Here is a 24,160-nt window from a genome sequence, read left to right as displayed (position 1 = left end):
GAAGGCGGAGGGGGGCAGGTCGACTCGTCACTCAACCCCAGTGAAAACCCACTGTTCTGAGAGTGGCTCTCGAGGTTGCGTAAAATTGTCTGTACTAAGCGATGCGATCTCGACAGACTAATAGCACGTGTGCTGTGATTGGCCACCTGTGTGCATGCAATATCAGTACTCAAGAGTCAACGGTACCTCGAGCGCAAGCTAAAACAGACTGTATCAGTTATTCGTACCTATCTTCCCTATCCCATACAGGACAGCCTTGGGCCGCCTGGCAGCAAGCATGAGAGGGCAGAGCTCGGGAGTTTTGCCAACGCGGTGCCTGGTCCACGGAAACTCTCGCGCGTGCAGGTACTCGCGGAGATACAATAGATCTAGACCGACGTCCCACTTATGCCAGTGCATGGCTTGCCTTCAACTCTACCCCCCTGAGCTGTCGCATGTGACGAATGTCTTCTCTAGGAACTGTTCAATTCTATTGCACGACATCGTCTTCATGCCCTCCTCTGCAACCTTTTTGCGCAACGTGCTAGTTCATGGGTAGTCGGGGACTGGCGCGACTTAGAGCCATTTCAATGAAGAAACCAGACCTATTCTTACGATAGCAATGATGTATACACGTGTGCACATATGTACAACAACACCAGGGAACGGAAGTTATCATGATTCTTGACCAGTCGCCATACCCCAAGTCTTTTTCATCAGCTTAGCAGCAGGGCTCGTCGAACCTTCGATCTTGGCAAACCCGACTGTACCCAACGTCTCTTGGTAGTTTCGCAAGTAGGGAGAGTACTGTGCCAAATATGATTATTAGTCTATGAACACCAGGCTTGAAGAAACACTTGCCGTTCTGCAAAAATGTCGGTACCAACCCCACGTCTCCCACGTGTTCCATTCGTCTGCGGTCCATGTGCCTCGTGTTTCCCAAGCTTGCTCTGTGATCACTGTCTCAGCATAAGGATTTTGGCGCCCTGCAGATGGGGATGGCGCCAAGCATGATACAAAGCCTTCGATCGTTCGTGCCAAAGCTCCTTTCTGCTCGCGCGTGAGGCTTGCGAATGCCTTCAGTGCCACCGTCAACTGAGGGTTCTCTGAGGCGGAGTCATCTGAGACCCTCTGATCAGCCATAAGCAAGTATAATAACTTGTTGAAGAGTACCTTGCTTGAAAGGCTTGACATCCGCATCCATCTCGATGGATCCAACGTCTGCACCAACGCTCGCCTTCACTCGCGCAACACTATCATCGTGCTCTTTTCTCAGCGCAGCAACCTTCCTCCTGGCCACTGCGACTCTTCCATTCGCCTTGTCTAACGCGCCTTTTAATAAGTCCCATTCAAATGCGCTCAGGCTCATCGGTCGCATTCCACTGAAATGCGCATCCCCTCCAACATTCTCAAACGTCCAACCAACCACATCTGTGGGGTCGACAATCTGGTATTGCATAAGCTTGTCAAACACAATATTCACCATCTGTCGATTCAAGCGCCAAAATGACGCGACAGCACTGAGAATATCCTGTTTGGACTCTGCATCGGTGTCGGCGAGTCCTCGCAGGAGCGGCAGGTAGCGCTCAATCGCGTTGAGGAGATGTGAGAAGGACCGTGAGCCAATAGAGAGCAGGCAATGAATCGAGATCGACCGAATAGTGTTGTCTACGTGTAGGTGAGTACCCGAGGACTCAAGTGTAGTCTTCAGCGACTCAATGTGCGACAGCACTTCGTTGGCTTTGGAACGTCCACGCAGCAGAGAAAGGATTGATTGGGCAGTATCGTAGTGCGGATGAGCTATAGACGAACGTTAATGACAAGGATACACGAAGCAAAGGAGCATACCTGGGTCCTCGTACTCAAAGGCCGGTCCTGGAGTCTGATCAGAAATGACGGTGGTGTCGTTCTGCATAGGCTCCGGTAAAGTCTTCAACACTCGGTCGTGATACGACAACCGTATCTCGAACTCCAGTGCTCGGCGTATGAAGGTGCGTTTAGGGTGCTGCTCCGAGAGCTCCAAGTCGGGTAACCTGTAAGAACATTTCAGCATTCGGCTCATGCAGTATGATTTGCAAAACGTTGACCATTCTTTCCAAACCCATTGGAAACCGAAATTACTCATGTGCACCGCGAACCACTCTGCAAAGCGTCGAGCGTTCTCCACATCGAACCCGTCCCCAAGAGCAGTGTACAACCTGCGTATCGACTTTCCAACGGCGGGGCCGACAGTTGACGGCGAGAGCTTGCATAATTCGGTAATCAGGGCAATGTGGTAGACTGTTTTATGCGTGGATTCTGGGAGGAGGTAAAGAGAGCCCAAGATGGCCTAATGGAGTAGGTCAGACAACACAGAAACAAAAGCAAACTGGGCTTTACCTCTATAACAGTGCTCTCCAACTGCCAATTCTTCCCAGACTCAAATTCAGGCTCAGGAGCCCCAGGTTTTGGCTTAAATGTACCAGGAACACACCATTTTGGATACTCGAGGAGGAGACGGGCGCATTCTTTGCGATTGATCTCAAATATGTCGATCGTATCGAGGATTTGGGACCGCACAAGGAATCCAGCGGGCGTGGCAGAGTCTGGGGTCGTCTAAAATGCGTTTAGATAGATTATTAGTCCTCGGAAAAGAAACACGCACCTCATTGTCGAATAAGTGAAAAAAATACTGTGGCCAGTCTTCTTTCTTGACCTGGGCGTCTTCACCAGCATCTGTAGCCAACCCGTCAAGTTCAATGACTTCAGGCGGTACCAGTATTGCAGGCAACTCAAAAGGAGCAGATACTGTGGGATCCAAGTCAGGGAAATCGAGGTAGGGCTGCGGAAAGCTCTCGGATGCTTCTAAGAATTCAGAGGAGTCAAGAGCTTTTAGCACGAAGAGCCCCGTGTCAATGACCTTGACACCGGATGAGTCACATTCTGATGTGCAATGAAAAAAGCGGACCTCGTCAGCGTTTTCCAAAGACCTATGTTCTGTGAATAAACTCATTACAGGCTGGACAAGCAGCTTGGGTGAGTAGATAGAATCATTGTAATTTTGAACGGTCTTGATTATCTCAGTAGTGTTGGAAGACGAGCTCTTTGCCATTACTGCACCGCTCTGCGAAAGGAGTTAGTGGGATGCTTGGTATGTTCCAGAGAAAATAGCTACAATTATCAGACCCTCAATAGCACAGAGAGCTGCGTTTCTGCCGCGTCCGTAGGAAACACCAAACTCATCGAGGACAGCAGCGAACGACTGGAGGAGCGCAGACATGGATTCGATGGAGATGACTTGAGCCACCGTCAAATGCGCAAAGAAGTGAATCTATGCATCATAAATCAAGGAGTTAAACTCTGAGGTCTGGAAACAATGCTCACACATTGTCGAACATCTCTCCATGCAAGCTTGTCTAGGTACCCCTGGAAGCCCTTCCAAAAATCTTCCAGGACCTGCTTGCCAAGAGACGAACTTGTGGAAGATTCGGCATTTTCGCCTTCAGTGGGATCGTGCAAGAGGCGGAGAAGGGCTGCGTAGTAGGGAATTTTGTACGGTTGTTCAGTCACACTGAGGAGTCGTCAGCAAAATTTGAGAAGAGAAGAATAATGCATTCACGCTATCCTAATGCCCTCAGATATGACTGGCACCGAAAGTGGCACCTGTTCGCGGATTTGTTTCGCTAACCGCGGCAGTTCTTGGACAACGTCCTGAAACAGCCAGTCATGAGTGTCGGTGACAACAACATTTGGTGTGAGATTGGACTCACCACTTCTCCTAGTTTTATAATTGTATTCTTGAGTATCTGCTCAGGGGATTCGAAGGATTCGCGGGTTCGCCTGTCGTGCGCATCATAATCGTCTGGTCCACATATTGGTTCAAGTTGTTTGTTGATTCACGACATGCCTCACCTTTGTAGCGCCGACGATTTCCGCCCCCGCGATGAGGTCTGTCGTAGTGTGATCTATCGTAGCTCATGTTTCAGCCAAAAATTAGCAACTGTGTTCTGCGATTCTTTGGACGTCGCCGTCTGGTAAGTTCATAGACGCTGACCTGTTCTTCCAAATTTCCCAAAACTGTCACGTGGATCGGAAGTTGCCTTTCTTGGTTATAACCTTCCCAAAACCTTGCGCGACGAGGAACGTCGCTGAGTACTGACGACGTTCTCCACAACACCCAGCCAAATTCTTGCGAAAAGGCAGCGGAATAGTCTGAAGTTACTCAGTTGATTGAGACCACTGCCTCTAGGCAAACTGGTGAGTTTTGAAGCGTCTTGCGCATATTAGGATGTGTGACTTAAATATGCTGGTAGGCATGAGAGACACATGCAATGGATTTGGTCACAAGCCGCCTATAGCATTCGATCTTATACCAGCTGCGCGGCCCTCCCTGTGAGAGGATCGACCTCTTGCATTCGTCCTCCGTCAAATGCTCTTAAACCTTATCGACCGCATTCACCCCTGCATAGACCATTTTCACTTTCTTGCAAATATTTTTCTCCACCGCAAGCACATCTACTTCCGCGCTCCTCTCATAATGATACCAAAAAGACTGGTGATCCTGCATCCCCACCTTCGCCTGCAACAGCTTCCGAAATATCCCTTGCCGCAGCCCGTGCCGTCCGAATGTCTTGCACGAATGGTGCTATTGCCGACGCATCGTTCATAGTCAACTCTCTGCGCCGTTCCAACCTTCCTGCGCAACCTTCTGTTAATAAGGGCAGGGGCTTACTCATGCCAAAACTCGACTACGAACCTATCGACTTTGGTCAACCCGTCTCATCAGCTCTATCTGCTCATTGTTTGTTGCACCACTTCGTACGCCAACGCATGTCGTTGAAAGCATGTAAACTTGCAGAGCAGCTCATGCAAGATGGAACTCATATTCGTGCTTCCACGCTGCACGCAGTCATTCGGTGTCAAACGGAAAGAGTCAACGGTGGCAGATTCTTACAGTCTCAAAGACCCTCACAGCGAGACCCGTTGTGTATTAAACCGAAGCAGGTCGAAGACCAAGGCACGCGCCTTGCTCTTCAGCTCCTTCTCCATGCACGACAACATCGACAGCGCTGTCATGAAAACACCTACCAGTTCATCATCAATATTTGTCTCGTTCAAGGCGAAATTATCGTAGCGTCGCTGTTATTCGTACTGCTGGTCAAAGACTGGGAGATGAAGCGAGCAGCTACCCAACTACGAGAACAGGGGGCAGCATGGACTCACGCACTTCCAACTCGGCATGGAGTCGGATCACTACACGGCAGCCCTCCTTCACAACACATGCTGAAGATGATACTCTCCAAGGCGCAGAAAGAAATTATGCTTGATCCAGCAGAAGAATCTAATGGGCCACGACGTGAAGCAGCTCTTCAAGCGCTCTGTAATATCTCCGGCCTTCTTGATGCGCGGTCACTTCCTTACACCGATGTATCATCCGTAATACGCTCCCTTTACTCAGTGCCCAAGGATCCCGATAAAGTATGGGTCACAAAGTTCGGCAAGAGAACACAGGTGCAATCTTACGAGTATACCCATCATGTTATTCTGCGACTGGCAAACGACTTCTCAAGTTCATCCAAAGGCGCCCGCCTGGAACAATTTGGCATCATGCCTGCGCTTAGTCTCGAGTCTTACAACGCCCTCCTACACTACGCATTGCGTCATCGACAATCCATCCCTCTTGCTAAAAGACTGTTACATCACATGGAGCACGAGCGCAAACCACCTTTAAGGCCAGACATCACAACATACAATGTGATTATCAGGTCCGGTTCCTTGTTGAGGCGGAACGACCTTACCGAGTTCGCCCTCCAACGACTGCGTGGGCTCGCGGAGAACAATCGACATGCCATTAGGATACAGCCGCCACCATCACTGGCAGTCGCTCATAATGGGCCAAATGTAAACAGAACAGAGTCCAAGTGGGTAGTGACCTTGCAGAAGGATGGACTACCAGCCTCGCAGAAACCACTCAAGGCCGACGCATTCACGCTTACGAAGCTACATCCAGCATCTTACAGCCACAGGGAACCCCGACGTCATCGCTGACATCCTTTTCCATGTTCTTCCCGAGTTGTCCATCATCGACCACCCATCATGGGGCTCTGTTACAGACGAACAACTGATTATTATACGGATGCAAACCCGCCAGATGCGTCTCATGCGTGCTGTCTCCCTCGGACCATGGTTTTTCACCGCTGTCCTCAATGCTCTTTGCAAGGCTGGGAAAACAGGGCTTGTGGAACGTGTGTGGTTGCTTGCAAAGCAAGCCGAGCGTGCAAGCTTGACAGGTGCTATGGGAATTGATGGCAATCCTGTGAAACCTTGGTGCTTGCCCATTCAAGCATATACGATAATGCTACAATGCTATGGCGCTGAAGCACGGCGCGGTCTTGAGTTGCATTACACCTCCCGGCCAAGCATAAATGACTGGGCTCCCAAGGTCGGAAGCAAAAAAGCGCGAGGTTGGGCAAGTTATGTACTTGCTCAAAATGCGGCTGCTCGCAAACACAGATCTCGTCGTACCCTTGCGTTACTCATGGGTGCAACGCTGTATCGAATCATGTGCCATGCTGGAATGGCTATCTGCAATGCCTTGTCTGAGTTGCAGAATGTAGACAAAGCTACTCTCAATCCCCCTCGCCCAGATGCCCGTTTCTTCAATGCTGCCCTTCAGATGTTCGGTCGGCAACCTAGGACTTTCCAGCGGTCAAGCCGCACAACCCCGGCGCACTGGCGACGCAAGGTTACCATTGGAAATGTTCAGTTCTCTAAGCTAGGCGCGAGGCCCAGAAACTGGAATCCATTTCTAAATAGGATTGTGAAGGAAATGCATGCTCTTGGATTCAAGGTTCCATCAGGCTTCAGACGCTTGTTCGTCGGGCAGTGGCCTTATGGCTTCGAGGAACATCGACACCGGCCCCAGCTTAATGAACAGCCATTCGCATTCCCAAAGTCGCGCAGGTCTCCGTTCCGACCGCACGCGCTACGGACACTGAAGACGCGCGGTCTACCCGTTAGGCGGACGATATGGAGGGCGCTTGGTGGGAGGTATCGGTGGAAGCACAGATGGAGAAGAAAGTTGCAGAATGGAGGAAAAGTACGATAAATGTGTATAATATCTATCTGCCCACAACTAGGAACTATAAATCTCCTTGTCATGACGGCATTTTTTGGAACGACATGGTAGTGGTAGTTTTCTGAATGTCGCGTGCTTTCCACTCCTTCGCAATGTCTAATAGCATTGACGCGATCTCCGATACGCGGGCTGCCATTTCATCGGGCTTGGGCAATTTCTGACCTTTCCTCGGTGTAATGACGATGTCCACCCGGTATCCCTTCTCCAACTCTGCACGTGCCTTTGTGATCTTGTGCTTTAAATCCCCATCATCGACGCCCCAAGTGATCTGTATCTCCTTCTGCTCGCCTGCTTTCATGCTCTTCCTGAACGCCTTCTTCTGTTCCTTCCACTTCTGGTATGAGTCGCGTCTGTCCACAATCTTTACGATAGGCTCTGGCTCTTCCGTAACCAACTCCACTCGAAAAATCTTCAGGTCCACAGATTTGAGAACATCAGATAGACGAGTTGGAGGTTCAAGTTTGCCCGTTTCGGGATCGACGAGGCGGACGACTCGAAAGGGTATTTTGTCATCGCCAGTGCGGCGTGCTGGGCCAGCCGAGGCATACGTCCGAACGAAGGACAAACTTGGAGACCAGAGAGACTTAAGCACTTCAACTTTGCGGCATGGAGGTAGTATTCGGTGACACGAGAGTGTCAATACCCGAAATACAGCAGAAGTGAACATAACACCTGTAGGCCTTAAATTTTATGAGCATGAAATCATGCACCCCAAACGAACCTCACCTAGACCTCGATGCCGTGTCACCGTCCAATTCTGAATTGGTAAATGCTTTCAACTTCAAACTAAGCTAGCGGTTGTTTGTCCTTGTTGAATGTCAAAGTCTTTGCACAACAAGAACAAATATATTTGCATTTACTCTTAACATTTTTTTTTTCCGGTTGATCTCAATTGATCTCTCATGCACCGATTGACGCTAGTACTGGTGAGTTGGATTTTCTCTTGCTTTGCTTGAAAAGAAAGCATCGACATGATGATACCCTACCTTCCACGAGCGCAGGGACTTACAATCCAGTCCCTTCGTCACCTAGCAGGTGGACTCGTATTGAGGCTGCTTGCATATACAGGTGCAGGAGTGGGCGCTTCTGCGCAGTGATACGTGAGGTTATAGTTATTTGATCGAAAATTCTCATTTCTTTATTGATCCATATTGAGCCGTATCGCTAATTGTTTTCACAGATGTATGCTATGTAATTGTCAGTGATCTGTCAATATTCTACGCCTTTACCACGTGGGTGTCATTTCTATCCAAGTCAGCCGGTAGGATGAATCTTACATCACGGGAGCATGGGGATGCAGAAGCACCCAGTCACTCTTTTGTTCTGTGCTTCCCCTCGTCTTGAGGAGAGGTGCAAATGGGCGAGGGAGAGGCGTTCTATGCCGAGATCTTTGTTGCAGTTATAGTTATTTTGACCGACTTCTGTTTATTATGATTCAGTTATTTCGTATGCTGACTATTGTCTTTCATACAGGTCTGAGGCGGTAGTATGATATGTCGATCCACGTACAGTACATGAATGACTACGATTTGTAATACCAGTAACTTACTAGCAGTCAATCTTGACATTAATAATGTTCGCAGCAAAGACTACGTTGGCATGATTCTTGGAGATGGCCAGACTCCAAAATGCAAGGGATGGTGGTTGGTATTACACTTGGCATGAGAATCTCTAGCTTTTCATTGGCTGAACGGCCGGTCCGCATCACTCCCGAACTCGTTTGCAGCATCGGGAGGGTGTACTTTCAACTCGTTAGTCCGAACTGTATTTACCAGAATTCTCCCCTCCACCTCACCTGAGCGGCAAGGTAGTTGCAGCGAAAGTGCAGCAATCCCCCGAGTTTGAGTCAGTCAGATCCCTCCGCATTTTCGCTGCATCGAAGCACCTCACCTCCCCGGGCCGCCCAAGAGAGCCATATCATACCAACCAATGGCACACTCGTAACAATCTCATTTCCTATTTCCTTCTTTTCCAGTCTGGAACACGCTCTACCCAGCTCCACTGACTTGCCCAGACCAACCTCTCATCATGATTCTAATACCCTTTCTTGATGCAGGCTGATGGATGTCGATGAATCATATAGGACCCAAATCATTGCCTCCTTTTGTCTGGGTACCTCCCGCTTCCCGACATGCATCTTATAATCCTTGCACTTCATTCAAGTTGGCAATATACATTAATCCTGCTAGCCCCACGCAACGATGATTTTAGTGTTGCAATATCGAGTGTATCATGTGATTCTTTCATTAACTTTGTCAACTTTATACCTAGCATTGAGCTTGAATTTACGGTTGTCCGACTGAACGATACTCTGAAGTTGCTCTGAAACTCAACTGTGCGCCGGTTCATGTCAGAGAATTCAACTCAGAGGTCACGAGTCAGCAAGGTTTATATAGTATGTCTCATGAGTCCGCACAGTTCATTCATTTTCCTTCTCCATAGCCTGGATGGATGAAAATCTATCTGACTAACAATTATCAGCCATCCCAGCTTCACACATCGCAGTCACTTGGGTGCTCAGACAGAAAAATCGGTAGTGATACAACAATGCTTGACCTAAACCTTTCAAATATACGTCAAAACACCATGTCAAATAAATACCGCGGCGACCAAACTATGCTTCCCTGCGGAACACTCGACAAGCACTTCCTACGAGTTACACAGTACTGCTAGTTGATATATGTACATGCTCCTGGAAGACAATCGAATTCATGCTGGTTTCTGCGTCGGAGTTGGCCACAAGTTTAGCATGATACGCTCGAACGCTAAGGATGAGGCGTGGTCCCAGCACAAACATCTGCACTCTCCATAAAATTTGAAGAGCACCAAAGAGTATCTGATTTCCAATAGAATTCGAATTCTACAGAGATCATGAGCAGTGGTGACAAGCAGATGTCGACGACAGGTCTACGCACCGTGAGCATTGGAGAGAGAACCACAAGCTCGAGGCAAGAGACACCGAAAATGCTAGCACGTGCGGGACTTGAGCAGAAAAAGATAACTCCATTCACATTACAAGCTCACCTTGCAAAATAAAGCACGTGGTATTTTATAAGCACTCTGAAACAGTCCCTGATGGTCGATCCTGACGATGGGCCGAGTCGTCGCAGGTCACGGAAGTATTTCGCAGATATCCAGAGCGAAAGACACAGTGCGAGGACCTCCCAAACAGCATAGAGCACCCAAAGCATCGAAATCAGGAGCTGGGCATCCCCCTCAAGTATAGTGTTGCACAAATATGTGCCAGAAATTATCCACTCCTCTGGTGTTTGTCCGATGAGCTGTGTTCTTCGACTCGACAAGTAAAGCTTACCCAATACAAGATGCTTGAATGCTATTACTGTGATTACTGCGCAGGCAATGTTAACAGCCAGGAAGATAATAACAAGGAAGATGAGCATCATTCTAGATCCATGGTACATGGCATACAACCGAGCAATCATGATGACTTGCATCGTGTTTCAGTCGAGTCAATATCAAAGAGGTATTGCAGTTGGGTAACTCACCGCATAACATGGCAGCTACGATCACATTTGCCCAACTCATTGCATAGTACATAATATTGCCTGAAACACCCAATTAGTGATCAGCCTCGTACTAGTATCAAACACTCCGACTTACACCTATTAACTCATTGCGTTGAGTCAAGTTCAATGTGAATCTGACTCACTCCTACATATAAGTGAGTTCACTGAATAGGAATGAGATGGTTGCATGATACTCACTGCATCTGTTAGCAAGAACGATGGCATATATTCTGTGTGCTGCCAGTCAGAAGAATCGAAAACAGTGCATATGAGACATACGCAGAACATAGATACTAATCGTCAGAGATAACTATTAGCACGATGCCAATTTGTTGGCCTAGACACATACACAGAATATGGTATTGCAATATAACGTATCTAGAACATTTTGAAGTCAGCACAATTTGTCAACCGCGCTACAGCACAATATGAAGTACGAACAACCAAATACAGCACAGTCATGAGAGACCAACGTTGCCTCTGTCAAAAGAATTCGTCGTATTCTCCTATATTTCTTCTGATATAACACTTTGTCACTCACCCAGATGAGCTCAATCTATGACACCATTGTTAACGAGTTGGCTGCTCTGGCGATAGTGCCGACCTACCTCTTGTTCAAGTGTTTGTACTGGAGATATTATGAGAATACCAGCGGTTTTCGAACACTATCCCGCTCACCCCAATCATATACAACCACAACGCCGGCGGCAACTGCGAAACAGCAAGTCAACGTTAGATCAAGACATCTCGATACGACAAACCTGTATAATAGCTGAAATATATGTTAGACCACATTAGCGGCCACCAACTAGGATCATTTAAGACTATGGTCATATTCGAGGATGAGTGTGAGCGAATGGGGAATGTTGGTGGTGTATAACAATAACATTCGTGCTAGATATACTACCTCTCAGCGCTCAGCGGCTGCGCAGGGCTGCGCTCGTATCGCTAAAATCAGCATGATGGAGATGTCCCGTCTCAAAATCTTTGATCAATGATCAGGTAAAGTGATTTCAAGTTACGTATACAGCCTTCGGTGTTTGCCAGTGAAGCTATTGATTCCGGCTGGATGCTTCGAACCTTCGTTGTACTGTTGCATGGCTGTCCCCAAACGATGTGAATGATGAACAAAACGACGGGCACCGACGCGAGACAAGAACCGAGCACATCCAGACATAGTACAGGAGATTAAAAAATGACTCTGGAGAGTTACTTTTCTCTAATAACGATGCGGCGCGCCGCTATTTATTAGCTATGATAATGATAATTCTGTGGATTCAATCCTCCCTGGTGGGCATGCCTCGTTTTTTTGCTTCCCTTCGCGCCGCCGATGTCCGTAATAACCATGCAAGGTTCTCGTATACAACAAAAGTGACGCAAGTTCCAGGAAGAACGCGCACGAGGTTCGTCCCCATCCCACGATAGAACCCACGTATCCCTTCGCCTTGCCAAGTGCGTTTGATGGTGGACGGTATGTCAGGGTATAAATGAGTGGTAGCGTTGTTCTAAAATGGGAATGAAGATGTGATGCAGCGTACGAGAATCATCTCACCTGTATTCGAGAGCGAATGACTTGGTATGGATAAGTAAGCGCGAGAGCCCACAGCTTGCTCGCACCAGACATCAATGTGTAAGACGTGTTTGACTGCCAATGTCTTGAACGTAAGGTAAAGAAAAGGGTCATAGACTCACGAGCTTATCGTCCTCCAGTCCCATCACCTTTCCGGCCTTCGCAAACCGTTTTCGTTTTCGTTCGAAACCCCATCGTTTCATCTCTTCGTATGCCATGAACTGCACCGCGCCATTACTCACACCGACCAACGCCAAACTAGTTCCTTTCCACAGGCCAAAGAAGCCCTCTTGCCTCCATATTGAGGCAATGCCATCTGATATGACACGGTATATTTAACAAACCAAAGCGAGGGTGAGAAGGCAAGCATACCTGGGAGACTACGATATGACGTCGGTGAATCGGCACGCGTCGTAAACATGCGCACTTTTACAACCCATATGGGGTTGGTCATTATAGCTGTGACCGCACCTATCAACAAAATCAAAGTTGAAAGACCATCATAAAAACAAAAGGGAATGGAAAGGCGAACTCGCTTGAGCAGAGCAAAGCAGGTATGCTCCAGGGGACATCCTATAATTCGGGTCATCTCCGTATGCACGCTTCTTCAGCATGTTGTAGCTGAAGGATATCAGTACCCTACAGAGAAACTTCGAAAGTCATGAAATGTTGCTCACAAAAGAAAATAGAGCCCCCAACTCGAGGCGTTCCCCGCAATATTTGGTCCTACGCCCCGGTACAGGCCTCTCCATCCTTCACTTGCATGTATTTCGCGCAAAGAGTTCCATATCGCTTTTCCGATTCCACCCTGTGGATTTGTTGTAGCCACTTGTAGCTTGACTTTGAGAAGGTCAAGAGGGTGCATGCATAAGACGGCGACAACGCCCGCTCCGAGGCCTGCTGCTGCATGGTCCTACGACCTTTAAGCAGATACAAATAGAAAGTCGAGAATCAAAACATACTATTGCGGTTGTCGGAAAGAAGCTTGGCTGATGTAGAGACATGGAGTCACTGGTTTTACCGGTTATAACCGACAGGACTGGGCTATGTAGTAGTCTTCGTGACAATTCCTAACAATATATGACATCAATGTTGCCTCGTCCCATCCATCTGCATCATCCTCGTCACAGTTCCAGTCAGCACAAACAAGAGCCCATTGATTCTACAAAGGTCCTATCAAGGTACTAATCGTCATCATCGTCGACGACGAGCTCGACAGTAATGGACCCAGCGACTTATCATCCCATCACAGCTGGTCATGACTACCTTGACCGTGACAGAGAATACCACGAGAGAGATAAATTGTAAGACCTCTCTCAGCGCTCCCACTTCACAGGGAAATATTGTTCCAATGATACGGTTCCGTGACTTCCGTCAGGCTACTACTAAGGGCATCAAAGTTACACGTTCATCACTGTTCGACTTCGTATCATTCTGTTTTCCTTGTCTATCATCTTTCTCTTTACTCACATGTTCAACCATTTGCACAGGGAATATGAGCTTACCGTCAGGCAGGAGCCAAAACAAGCCCGTATGTGTGGTGTAGGAGGTTTATCAGCTCCATTTATTCCTTCTCACATGAGCTCATCCTCGTGACTTAGCTGACCGACGTCCAATCGACCCTCCTCCTATCATTCAACTTCGTGTTAATGACCCACAAACTCGTCAACCTCCTCCTCCAGCTCACCTAGATGGCGATGATTCAGACCCAAGCAGCGCTCACAGCTTCCTTCAAAACCCTTATTACTTCATGTTTGCAACTCTGGCAAAACCCGACGACGACACCGAACTACACTTGCTAAAGGTCAGTATTTTACCGTCACAACAATCTCTCCTTGATTGTCAGCTGCCAGGATGGGAAAACACGGTGCACAACAGGTTCAGTTGTCTCGTCCTTCCACCACCTCAAAGACGCCGAACATCAGAATGAAGATGCTGGTTTCTTTGTTTTCCCCGATCTAAGCGTTAGAATCGAGGGTTCTCATCGTTTGAAGCTCAGCCTCTTCGAAGTCATCGGGTGAGTTCGCTGACTAGCCACCGATTCAATCCCTAACTTCTCCTCAGCGACACTGTCCGCCATTGTAAATCGATATACTCAGCGCCATTTTTTGTTTACACTGCAAAAAAATTCCCTGGTATGGAAGGTGAGCGTAAAGATCAATCATGGAAATCAATTCCTCGACGCTTCGTTCTTGGCTGATTGCTCGTTGCATAATTGACCTGCATTCATCAGAGTCCACACCACTTTCATGTTCGCTAGCCACCCAAGGCATAAAGATCCGGATCCGCAAAGACATTCGTACTCGCAAGCGTCCAATTGCTGCACTCGCTGCTCCAATCGATACCGTGAACAACAATAATGAAGAAAATGAAAAATGATACCCTGGTTTTGGCAGTCACTTCTCCTGGTCATTCCAAATATGTTCAGGACGGCACAGTATCTTCAAATGGCGCACCAGACTTGCAGACTCCTACCAGGTCACTAGTGGGACTACCTACATGGCCATCATCAACGAGCTTATATCTTTGTGGCACGCATCCGAGGCTAAGGCAGTTATGATAATATTATACAAGCAGTCTGCTCGCCTATGGACAGGTATCGTATTTTGTACTCGTGTTTTCATACAGCAGTAACGAAGCATTCGCTATATCTCTTCCTCATTCGTGGTTGAAAAAATGACCGAACGTCGCGACAATTCCGCACCTGCTATGCAATGTATAGTAAGTGTCACTAGTAATCATCGTTAGGAAAGATCAGCGCGTCCACATCCCACTGTATGTGATCAAGTACCATGATCTCGTCATCAACAGATATCGGTGCAAGACTTTGGTCAACATGCTCCAATTCCACAAAATCATAACTTGGCCCTCCAACACTTCATTTCCAACAACCGGCTCTCGTTCCGTGGCTTCTTTCCCGTGTTCCAGTAGTGCAAATGCAGTATCAATCTCGTCAAGTGATATGGATTCAGGACCCGCAAGATCGTCCTCGATGATGTTCTGAGTCTGAGGTGCGAGTGGTGAGGCGTCCGGCGAGTGCGGCAGCAGACATTGTGCAATGGTAATTTGATTGTCTACGTAGCACGGGCTGTACAACTGAAATTTTCTTCTACTCTACAGGTAAGGAAGTACAAATGCTCTGGGTCGATCGAAAAAGGCTAGCAACTATGGCCATATAAGTTATTGGAACATCTTTCGCTGTGATCCCCATTTTGCCGGATTCTGCCGGGCAAAAGCAGTTGGCGGAATTGCGGACTTCTGCCCACAATACTACGAGTTGATCGCAGGGCCAAGCGTGTGAGATTGTTTGAAAACAGTCTACTTGGCTCAGGCGTGTAGAGCTCCTTGCCATGCTGATGGTGACCATGAGGCAAAGTGGAACCTCATCGAATGGAGCACGCACACAACGTCGGGCGCGAATTGGTTCCGTTGATGAAATGAAAGTTCGTGTGTTGCAAGAACCATGACCTTCGCTTCTAACGATACCTCATGGCATCCAGCAGGTACTAGTTAGAATACCGGGAACGTGAATCTTATCGCCGCAACCTGGTGCTGGCATTCAATTAGCACTTATATACGGCCCATATGGACCTCCCCTTCTCAAGCAGCCCCTCTTGTAACGACAGCCAACGATGCGCGTCTCTACAAGCTGCCTCGTAGTCTTGTCGGCGGCTGCTACCTTTGTTTCATCTCGCCCAAGCGCTTCTTATCTGACTCAGTCTTTCCGGGTGCTGTTGAGTCCGTCGTACAAAAGACAAAGCAGCTCTACTCCGCAGTGTGCCTCAACCTGCGATCCTGTCAACGATGAAGTGAATGATGTAAGCTTGCATCTCGGACCTTGTCTTTGTCGACGTGCTAACTCTCGTCCAGGGATGCCCTATAACCACATGCTGCACTCAGACCTTTGAAACAAGCTACTACAACTGCCTCTTATGTGTTGGCGTTGCATCGAATGCTACAGATTATACACAGGCACAAGGCGATTTAGACGGTAAATTTAGCTTCACATGAGTAAAGCATATCTGACTCAATTGCCTGATCAATACATACACTAGGACTCTACGTCTCTTGCTCCGATTACGGTTATTCGTTACAAGAGCTCACTCTCCCTGGTCAAAACGCTTCCCGCTCTCTCTCAACTTCCCGTATTAGAACTTCTACCGTTGTTGGTACTTCAAGTTCACCTGAGTCCGTAGCGCCACCTACGTCCGTATCATCACCTACGTCCGCATCAGCACCTACGTCCATCTCGACAACCACTATAATGTCTTCAAGTACCCCGTTCGCGTCCTCTGGGACGTCGACCTCTGCCAACGGCACTGCGACTTCGTCCACATCCGAGCCTACAACCTCGAGTGCTGCGCTGGGGCTAAGCACAGGAGGGAGCAGAGTCTTGGCTTTGGTTGCTGTTGCTATAGGATTGATCGCGCTGCGGAACAGCTGATTGGGAAAACTCTATGATTTTCTGCTCGCCAACATGAGACTGCTAACTTCAAGGTGTACAGGAAATTACGAACGTCATGTGACAAAATGTTGAAGTACATCTAACTTGGACAATTAAGTACTTGTAGAATGATTTGAATGCTCGGGAGAACAATTAATGTAATCAGATACATTCTCATCTTTTCAGAACAAGAAACAGAGAAGTTTACAGGACATATGGTCGACTTGCCCAATCAGTGAAAACCGCCATTAGCACTTGAAGTAGGTGTGCTTTAGTGAAGTAAGCCGATCAAGCGCTGTAACACGAGATAAAGAAGGAAGTAATTGACGAAGAGTGTGCACACCAGGACCAGGCTGAGAGTGTGGGATGAATGTGCAATTATCTGTGCAATCCAGGGGTGTGGCTGCCACGTCCCAGTTCGGTCGCAAGTGTATCCATTGCCAGCAGCGCCATCGTAATATAATTCAGTCATGAGTATAGAAGCGTAGTATCAGACAGACAGAGAGAGGTAGGGAGAGGGAGAGGTCTCAAATCAATGAATGCTTGCCTTGTACTCCTCGCCGTATATGCCAGGAGTCCGACGGCTGTCGACCTGGACCTTCATGCTAATATATTGTAATGCAAGGAGGCTTGACACGGTTGATATCCAACGAAATGGTACAAATACAGAAGATATGGATGGTTGGAGAATGAGAATTTGAATTTGAATTCCTGGAAGACAATTTCGCATTAGATGCCAGTTATCCATCGTACGTTGATGTTGGCATAAGGAGGCACCGTTGTCCCTTGACGAGCGTTAGTATCAGATTAGGCCCATCAGCGTCCAAGCCAGTGCTGATAGAACAAGTATACGAAAGCTATATTGACTCAAGGGATAAATAATATCATCGCCCTCAGCGGCCAAGCACGATGAGATTATGTCAGCGGATATTGAACTACCTGTCCCCATTTTCTAGTTTCAACGCTCATGTCAAAACTTGCAACATTTGTCCGATCGAGAAGCCAATCCACTGCCCAGAGATTTCCTCCTCGGTGAAAAGGTACCACTCGTGCACTTTTCTGTACACTGTTGTATCGGATTTTACACTGCTTATTTGTAGGCTCTCTGTTCTGTTCTTCCGGTGTGTGCATTGGCTTATCCTTCTACGCAGTGTGCGATGTCCGTCTGCAAAGCCCGTGCCGCATCGCACGTATGCTCGACAAGCGTTGTTGTTCACCGCATGTGCTTGCCCATACCCCAGATTACCCCATTTACTATTATTACCTTGAATATCATCCGTTGTGCTTCGAATCGCTATGTTCTTGGCTTTCGTGATCTTTTGTTGAGCATCGTGCACTGAGCTGTTTGCAGGTTATGCGTGGTTTGACGTCAATCGTGGTAACTCACAACAGGGTGGCTTGTGTCATGGTTTCTTCTTGTCTTTCAGCCATTCAATTATACCCACTGCACTGCGCGGCATCGCTTGGCTTCTGACCAGTGCTCTGATGTGGCGGGTGAGCCCATCTGTGATTGCATTCATGGATCATTTCCCCGCCCCTTGTTTCGGGCACAGCCCTGCCGTAATCACAATATTTGAGCGGTTTTATAGCCCCCTTCAGGCTCTTACTTCCTACTCAAAGAGCCTAGCCGCCTAGCCCGAGTCTTTTCCAGACTCAATCCAGGGTTTTCAGACCAAGCCGAATCGATGCATCACTAGAAGCTATGTCGTAAGTGAAATATATTTAACCTGCTTATCTATAATGTGCTGGCCTTCCTGTCTCTACTTCCCATCATGATAGCCGCTTATTCCAAACTGACAGAAGAAAATTGGCATCCATCCAGCCTTCTTGCATATAACGCACTTCTGGGTCACCAGGACTTTGACTCGATAATATCTGATGCGAAGCCCACTGTTGATATCAGAACCGATTCCTACGACCGCAGTCTGACGAGTCGCAGGTATGCCCTTGTCGGACTGGCATGTTCAGGTATCTTCAGCTGCTTATGCATCATTGCAGTTATCGCCACTTTAGCGACACGCGGGATCTTGGGTGTAACCAAAGTGCTCCACCTGGGCGATACTGAGTTTAATCCATTCCCGATGCAGGGGGAGACATTTACCCTGATATTTAACGTCACATTATGTACCGAGTCCATAAGCTTCGTACACAACATCTCATTCTCTGCGCTAGCCTCAGAGTCTCGGCTTCGTTTCAGCACCAATCTGCGCCTTCTGACCGCAGCTCGCGGATGGTATAAACCCAGCAGTGCCCTGCTCAATGGTATCTCGGCTGTCCTCATCATCATATCCTACAGCTCGCCCTCACTCATCATATGGCCGGACTATCAACCGACATCAGAAAGTGTTGCCATCACAGGGTTTCCTCTCCTCATTTTGGGCGTCGCACTTCTCCTCCAGGTAATAATTGCATTGTCAGGGATGCGGGCTGCCAAAATCTTGACGTGGAGCTCCTCACCATTCGACTTGACCGCCGCACTGGTCCACCACACGCAATTGACTCCTGCTGCTTCCTGGTGCATGCGTCGGGTGTCTGACCTAGACGAAGGTCCAGCGAAGCCACCAGAAATACAGCCCTCTGCGTGGCATGCTCACCCTAGCATCCGGAAAGTTGTCATTTCTCTTTGGATCATTGTTGCAGCATACGCTGGATGGGCTGCACTCGTCATGTATTTTCAGTACCAGTTATACGGATTCTCTCCTATAAACGTGGTCCTTCTTCCGGAACGGGAAGCTCAATGACATATATTACTCAATGCCGAGTATCAACTTGAATCTTGAGGCCGAGGTGTGGATTCTCCTCTTTGCCAACGTTGCAGTCATCCAGGGACCGTTGACGCTTGGGCTGCATTGCTCGGAGCTCATCGAGAATGTCATTTGAGACGAAAGACAGTGGAGATGGGCTACCAGAAGGAAAGGACTTAAAGTGGCGACGAATCCGCTGAAGCAAATTTTCACTAATCTGATCTGCCTCGTACTTTTCATCACGAAGCCTTTCCTGCGTGAGTCATTCACGCCTAGTATTTTTTTTGGTGTCATTAGTACTATCCTCGACGAATCGCAGACTGGATGTTTGGGCTTTCATTCGCCATATCTGACTACGCCTATGGTGGGAAACTGCAACATTTGGCGATATTCATGTTTCCTGCCCAGGTTGGCACTTAATGCCCATGTAAATTTGTTACAACATTCTCAATCACATATTCTCGCAGATCTGGAACTTATGCATTGCGGTCTCTATATTTTTCTGTTTCTTCACCTTCATCGCACTGCGCCGACCGTCGTTCCCAACCTGCTGCATACGGCCATGTCCAGACGCTCGCCAACCTCGTGGATGAGCGGTCGCCTGTGATGTGGTGGGGACACAAGGAGGATGGTATTCCGTACTATCACGCTTGTAGGGTACTTGTATACTCAAGATGATGCTGCATTGACACTTTTGAAAAGGGACAAGCGATCACCCGCTGCCTGATGTGAAGATGGACTGCGTTTATGCCGGTTCCGGTGCTGGGTCTATGGTACCCTTCTCGTGAGAGCTACTTCCTTTGCTTCTAAAGGGAGTTTCTTGAGTTCTTTTGAGTCTTGGCTTCGGTTTCTGCTGCCACAGGATTGATCATGCTGCAGAATAGTTGATTGGGATAAATTTTCTGTTCGCCATACTGTGTTTCAGATTACTTTTGGACTGTAGAGTAGTATGTATTTAAACATTATATATCACCCTTATTTCTGTCCATTGGGGTAAAGTACCCTATGTCAGATAGTACTAACTAGTCTATAAGGCTCCTGCCTTCACAGTATATATCACCAGGTACAACGCCTGCCGCAGCCAGAGCATTGCTGGTTCGTGCCAAGCTGGAATAAGAGGGAGTCGTGTTCTCTAGGCAGTCGATATTATTTGCGAACTTTTTTCAAGGGGGCCGTCTGGCCTATTGATTGGAGGTGAGTGAAGCGTGAGGGGTCTTGCATTATGTTGACGACCTTGCTGTAGAATTGTTGCTTTAGCGCAGCCTTTGTTTGTGGGAAAGTTCTGATTCCTCCCCGCCTCGCCAAGGATGATTTGGGCAGTTCGTAACTTCTTTCGATCTGATGGATCTGTACAGGTGCTGGACAATGTGCAAAGTGTGCGAACAACAGATCATGACACGCCTGAGGTAGATCCAAAACTCGTGTGGTACGCAACCAACATAACTATAAGACATCATTATCAGATCAAAGACTCCATGAATAAAAGTAGCCATTAAACAACAGAAACTCAGAGCCCAGTACGAGAGTATTCACAGCCGGGCATTCTTGGGCATCTTCTTAATAGCCTGCCGCACACCGAGGTCCCCTAGTACATCTTCCGCACCCGCAAGAATGGCATCGAAAGGTGACGTGCGATGGTACTTGGCGTAACATCCATTAGCACCGTATCGCTAAGAAAGAACGAAAGTCCAGACATACATTCTCAATGATCTTGCCCATACCCGTAACGGTGATACCCCGACCACCGAAAATCTGAGTTGCGTCCTCAGCAGTTTCACGGCCAGCCTTTGACACAAATCTGCATTGCAGTCCATCATTTTAGCACATGATTGACGGAAGCGGACATCGCATACTGTTTGAGCAATGCAATAGGCCCTGCGAGTTTGTCAGATTGTTCATGATAGGACATCTAAATTTTCCAGTTTAGGTTAATAGCACTCAGAAAACCTGGAGACCGACGTTGTTCATTTGATGCGTGACGTTCTCTACCCATGTCTGGCAGGCTTCCACGCGAGAAATCATTGCCGCAAGTTTTGCGCGGATAACTGCCTGAGCATGGAGAGGTTTTCCAAAAGCAATTCGTTGATTCGTCCACCTGAAACATTGCTCCAATGTCAAAAAGACACGAAGAACAACTTGTAATACGCGCTTACTTCAAACACTCTTCAACTACAAGTCTCTGGGCACCAAGACTCGTGGCCGTGACCATCCATCGCTCATGATTAAAGTTGCTAAGAATAATTGATATGCCTTTCCCGACTTGACCCAAGGTATTGGCAACAGGCACGCGTGCCTTGTCAAATGTGACAAAGGCAGTCCCAGCGGTCGAGGAGTATGACGTTTTTACCGGTTTAGTGGATACAGCATCCGAGCGCTCAATGAGCAAAACAACAAACCCGGCCTACGAGTGGTGATGAAAATTCAGAAGGGGACCAACAATAATGCAAACCTACATCTGTTTTACATAGTGTCGTGAAGTAATCCGAAAAGGTCCCATTTGTGATCCACCTGCAACGACCATGAGCAATCCGTTCTCGAGAAGCAGCTCGAACCATGCATACGTACTTCTTAGTTCCAGTAACAATCCACTCGTCACCGTCTCTTACCGCAACAGTTTGCGCGCCGCTGACATCGCTGCCTGCAAATGCTTCTGAGATGGCAAGGGATATATACTTCTTGCCCGCCAGAATGTCTGGTACGAACTTGGCTTGCTGCTCTGGGGTTCCGAAATTAATAATAGGAGGGAGGGCAATAACCCCGCCATTCAAGAGACCGTCCACGAACCCTCGCGTACCAAACCGCGCAATCTCGGTGTTGAGAATGAGCTATAAGGTTATGTGAGTGGGTGAAAAGGATACTTGGTGAAGAGCACGTTTACTTCGTGGAAGTAGTCGTATTCTTCAGGCTTTACAATGCCACCCATCAAGGTAAGTCCCTTGAGGTGCTTGCCTGGTCCTAGGCGCATAGCTAGGAAATTTATCTCGCTGTAGTATGATCAATGACCAAGTTACGCAAACTTCACGCAGGGAAATTTGCCTTAATTTATCCACGACTTCTTGCGATATCCTCTTCCCATTTTCCTCACATCTGACTGCCTCAGGTTGTACAACTTCCATCAAGAACGCCCTTATAGCTTTGTGGAAGTTGCGGTGATTATCACTATAATAAGGGCTGAAGTATCCAGGTGTGAGCCACGTGGGCTCAGCATATGGCACAAGAGATAGCTCGCCAGGACCAACGGGCTTGATGTTCTCAGTCTGTCCACGAATAGCTCCTATTTGAAGACGGGCATACTGAGGACGTCGGAGAACCTCCAGTCTATGAAGTCCGAAGAATACCTGAGTAGCATCCTTCCCAGCTAGAATAAATATGAATATGAGAGTCGAGTGGAGAAGCTGCTGCACTTGCCTACGCCATCGGCATACAGCACGCCTGCGCCTCCAGGGTGAAGGTCCGCGAAACGGGATAGATCATAAACTTTGGAGTCTATGACAATCCACTGTGTGCAGAATTAATAGCAGATTGATAGACTTGAAGTTATAGCACACACGAGGTCCCCTTCCTTGTTATGCTATAAACATATTTCAAGTTAGCATCCGCTAGAATGAGCTGCTTGGTGCCCACCTTAGCAATATCATCGAATGTGAACTCTTTAAAAGGCATAATCCTGCTGGCAACCTTGCTGTCCTCGATACTGATACTGGTCCGGATCTATGAAGTTAACGTATGAAAGAGTGCTACAACTTGAAGCCGTGAGAATTATGTTGAACTTTGTGTTATGTCAGATTGTAGCCTGAGACGTTATTGTCGCTGATCTAGAACTCGACTAAAGTTTGTATTTATGCAAGTATGTAAAGTCACTGGACCACACTCCATGGTTTGCGACCCATCTCGCTGACGTGCACGTGTTGAGCTTTCGGGCTCGGAAAGCAAGGAGTTCATGAAGACAAAGGATACCAGCAGATGGCGGCAACTAGCGATTTCAATTGATCAGTAGATGCTCATGTAGGACCGACTTCGTCCAGTTGCTCAAAACTGTCTCAAATGTCAAGCTTTCAATTGTAAGAAGTATACTATAAATACAAAGTGAACAGGACACAACGTCGTTAGGCACTGATCACGATTGGCGATCACTCAAATTGATATGCATGTGAAAAGGTCTAGCTTGAAAGCCAATGGTAATTTCTGCGCACCTGCGCGGCTTCGATTTGTGTGCACTTCCGCTACCTGTAAAAGTAACCAGAAAAGTCTAGAAGAAATTGAGTTGGTATGGTGGAGTGGATCATGATAAGTGTGATATTCAAAAGAGCACCGCAAGGACGAGTCCACCTGGTGGCGTAGTGAGTGCCTACGAGGGAAAAGAGCCCAGCCTATCGGTTGCTGGTACAGGGCCCGGGGGTATCAAAGGCACCCTATCACCAGCCATTCCTTAGGTACTAATTTGCAATTACCCGAGGAGCGAAGGTGGCCGCAGGAGAAACTATGGTTCTCGCAAGAGTTATCGTTATTCCCCAGGTTAATGTTTCCTGCAGAAAGGCGACCGCGATGTCACCGCACGGCGAACGCCGTCGGTGGGAACCGCTGTTGTCAGCGTCATCACTTCAATAGGTCCGATTTTACACGTCAACAAGGATTCCGCGAAGCGAAAGGCAAATGCTGACTGACGCGCTGACGTGCGACGCCGCACAGCAGGATTGACGGCGTGGAGGACAGTTATTCGACCGTTCATACGAATCACAGCGAGTGCAGCCCTGTTGGCATGAATGTATAGACGTGCGC

The 24,160-nt window shown here is 47.9% G+C and overlaps 8 protein-coding genes across 8 annotated transcripts; 4 read left to right on the top strand and 4 right to left on the bottom strand.

Annotated features, from left to right (window-relative positions):
* Window positions 1-305: 305 nt before the first annotated feature.
* On the bottom strand, window positions 306-3,992 carry EDB93DRAFT_1323259 (armadillo-type protein). Its single transcript, XM_041454981.1, has 12 exons — window positions 3,871-3,992; window positions 3,729-3,820; window positions 3,578-3,669; window positions 3,343-3,529; window positions 3,134-3,289; window positions 2,927-3,082; window positions 2,624-2,878; window positions 2,359-2,574; window positions 1,828-2,308; window positions 1,153-1,779; window positions 841-1,100; window positions 306-786 (listed from the first exon to the last, which is right to left on the bottom strand). The coding sequence occupies exons 1-12, from the start codon at window positions 3,935-3,937 to the stop codon at window positions 655-657; spliced, it is 2,721 nt and encodes a 906-aa protein (XP_041302362.1). The 5' UTR covers window positions 3,938-3,992; the 3' UTR covers window positions 306-654.
* A 550-nt stretch (window positions 3,993-4,542) lies between these two features.
* On the top strand, window positions 4,543-7,176 carry EDB93DRAFT_1312023 (uncharacterized protein). Its single transcript, XM_041454848.1, has 2 exons — window positions 4,543-5,873; window positions 5,959-7,176. Exons 1-2 carry the CDS (start codon window positions 4,585-4,587, stop codon window positions 7,064-7,066), a joined length of 2,397 nt encoding a protein of 798 aa, XP_041302361.1. The 5' UTR covers window positions 4,543-4,584; the 3' UTR covers window positions 7,067-7,176.
* Window positions 7,036-7,952, bottom strand: EDB93DRAFT_947067 (uncharacterized protein). The gene is made up of 2 exons (XM_041458053.1): window positions 7,823-7,952; window positions 7,036-7,776 (listed from the first exon to the last, which is right to left on the bottom strand). The coding sequence occupies exon 2, from the start codon at window positions 7,761-7,763 to the stop codon at window positions 7,116-7,118; it is 648 nt and encodes a 215-aa protein (XP_041302360.1). The 5' UTR covers window positions 7,764-7,776; window positions 7,823-7,952; the 3' UTR covers window positions 7,036-7,115.
* Window positions 7,953-11,900: 3,948 nt separating this feature from the next.
* EDB93DRAFT_1178982 (mitochondrial carrier domain-containing protein) lies at window positions 11,901-13,197 on the bottom strand (the record flags this gene model as incomplete). The annotated part of the gene is made up of 7 exons (XM_041450601.1): window positions 11,901-12,128; window positions 12,176-12,268; window positions 12,316-12,509; window positions 12,566-12,664; window positions 12,726-12,814; window positions 12,871-13,106; window positions 13,156-13,197. The coding sequence occupies 7 exons, from the start codon at window positions 13,195-13,197 to the stop codon at window positions 11,901-11,903; spliced, it is 981 nt and encodes a 326-aa protein (XP_041302359.1).
* Window positions 13,198-13,663: 466 nt separating this feature from the next.
* EDB93DRAFT_1094527 (velvet factor) lies at window positions 13,664-14,572 on the top strand (the record flags this gene model as incomplete). Its single annotated transcript, XM_041446599.1, has 5 exons — window positions 13,664-13,742; window positions 13,795-13,997; window positions 14,047-14,210; window positions 14,258-14,337; window positions 14,427-14,572. 5 exons carry the CDS (start codon window positions 13,664-13,666, stop codon window positions 14,570-14,572), a joined length of 672 nt encoding a protein of 223 aa, XP_041302358.1.
* A 1,253-nt stretch (window positions 14,573-15,825) lies between these two features.
* Window positions 15,826-16,637, top strand: EDB93DRAFT_1255647 (uncharacterized protein; the record flags this gene model as incomplete). The annotated part of the gene is made up of 3 exons (XM_041453816.1): window positions 15,826-16,011; window positions 16,064-16,184; window positions 16,249-16,637. The coding sequence occupies 3 exons, from the start codon at window positions 15,826-15,828 to the stop codon at window positions 16,635-16,637; spliced, it is 696 nt and encodes a 231-aa protein (XP_041302357.1).
* A 1,772-nt stretch (window positions 16,638-18,409) lies between these two features.
* Window positions 18,410-20,169, top strand: EDB93DRAFT_1108212 (uncharacterized protein; the record flags this gene model as incomplete). Its single annotated transcript, XM_041447809.1, has 7 exons — window positions 18,410-18,576; window positions 18,616-19,305; window positions 19,400-19,508; window positions 19,629-19,638; window positions 19,701-19,789; window positions 19,952-20,012; window positions 20,084-20,169. The coding sequence occupies 7 exons, from the start codon at window positions 18,410-18,412 to the stop codon at window positions 20,167-20,169; spliced, it is 1,212 nt and encodes a 403-aa protein (XP_041302356.1).
* Window positions 20,170-20,893: 724 nt separating this feature from the next.
* Window positions 20,894-23,044, bottom strand: EDB93DRAFT_1312000 (acyl-CoA dehydrogenase/oxidase; the record flags this gene model as incomplete). Its single annotated transcript, XM_041454847.1, has 12 exons — window positions 20,894-21,021; window positions 21,080-21,179; window positions 21,235-21,290; window positions 21,341-21,476; window positions 21,535-21,782; window positions 21,835-21,889; window positions 21,947-22,206; window positions 22,260-22,365; window positions 22,418-22,731; window positions 22,794-22,880; window positions 22,932-22,952; window positions 23,006-23,044. 12 exons carry the CDS (start codon window positions 23,042-23,044, stop codon window positions 20,911-20,913), a joined length of 1,533 nt encoding a protein of 510 aa, XP_041302355.1. The 3' UTR covers window positions 20,894-20,910.
* Between the last annotated feature and the right edge of the window lie 1,116 nt (window positions 23,045-24,160).

Source organism: Suillus bovinus (genome assembly GCF_016758785.1).
Source record: "Suillus bovinus strain UH-Sbo-P2 chromosome Unknown EDB93scaffold_98, whole genome shotgun sequence".
Classification (NCBI taxonomy): domain Eukaryota; kingdom Fungi; phylum Basidiomycota; class Agaricomycetes; order Boletales; family Suillaceae; genus Suillus; species Suillus bovinus.
This window is presented reverse-complemented; position numbering and strand designations above follow the sequence as displayed.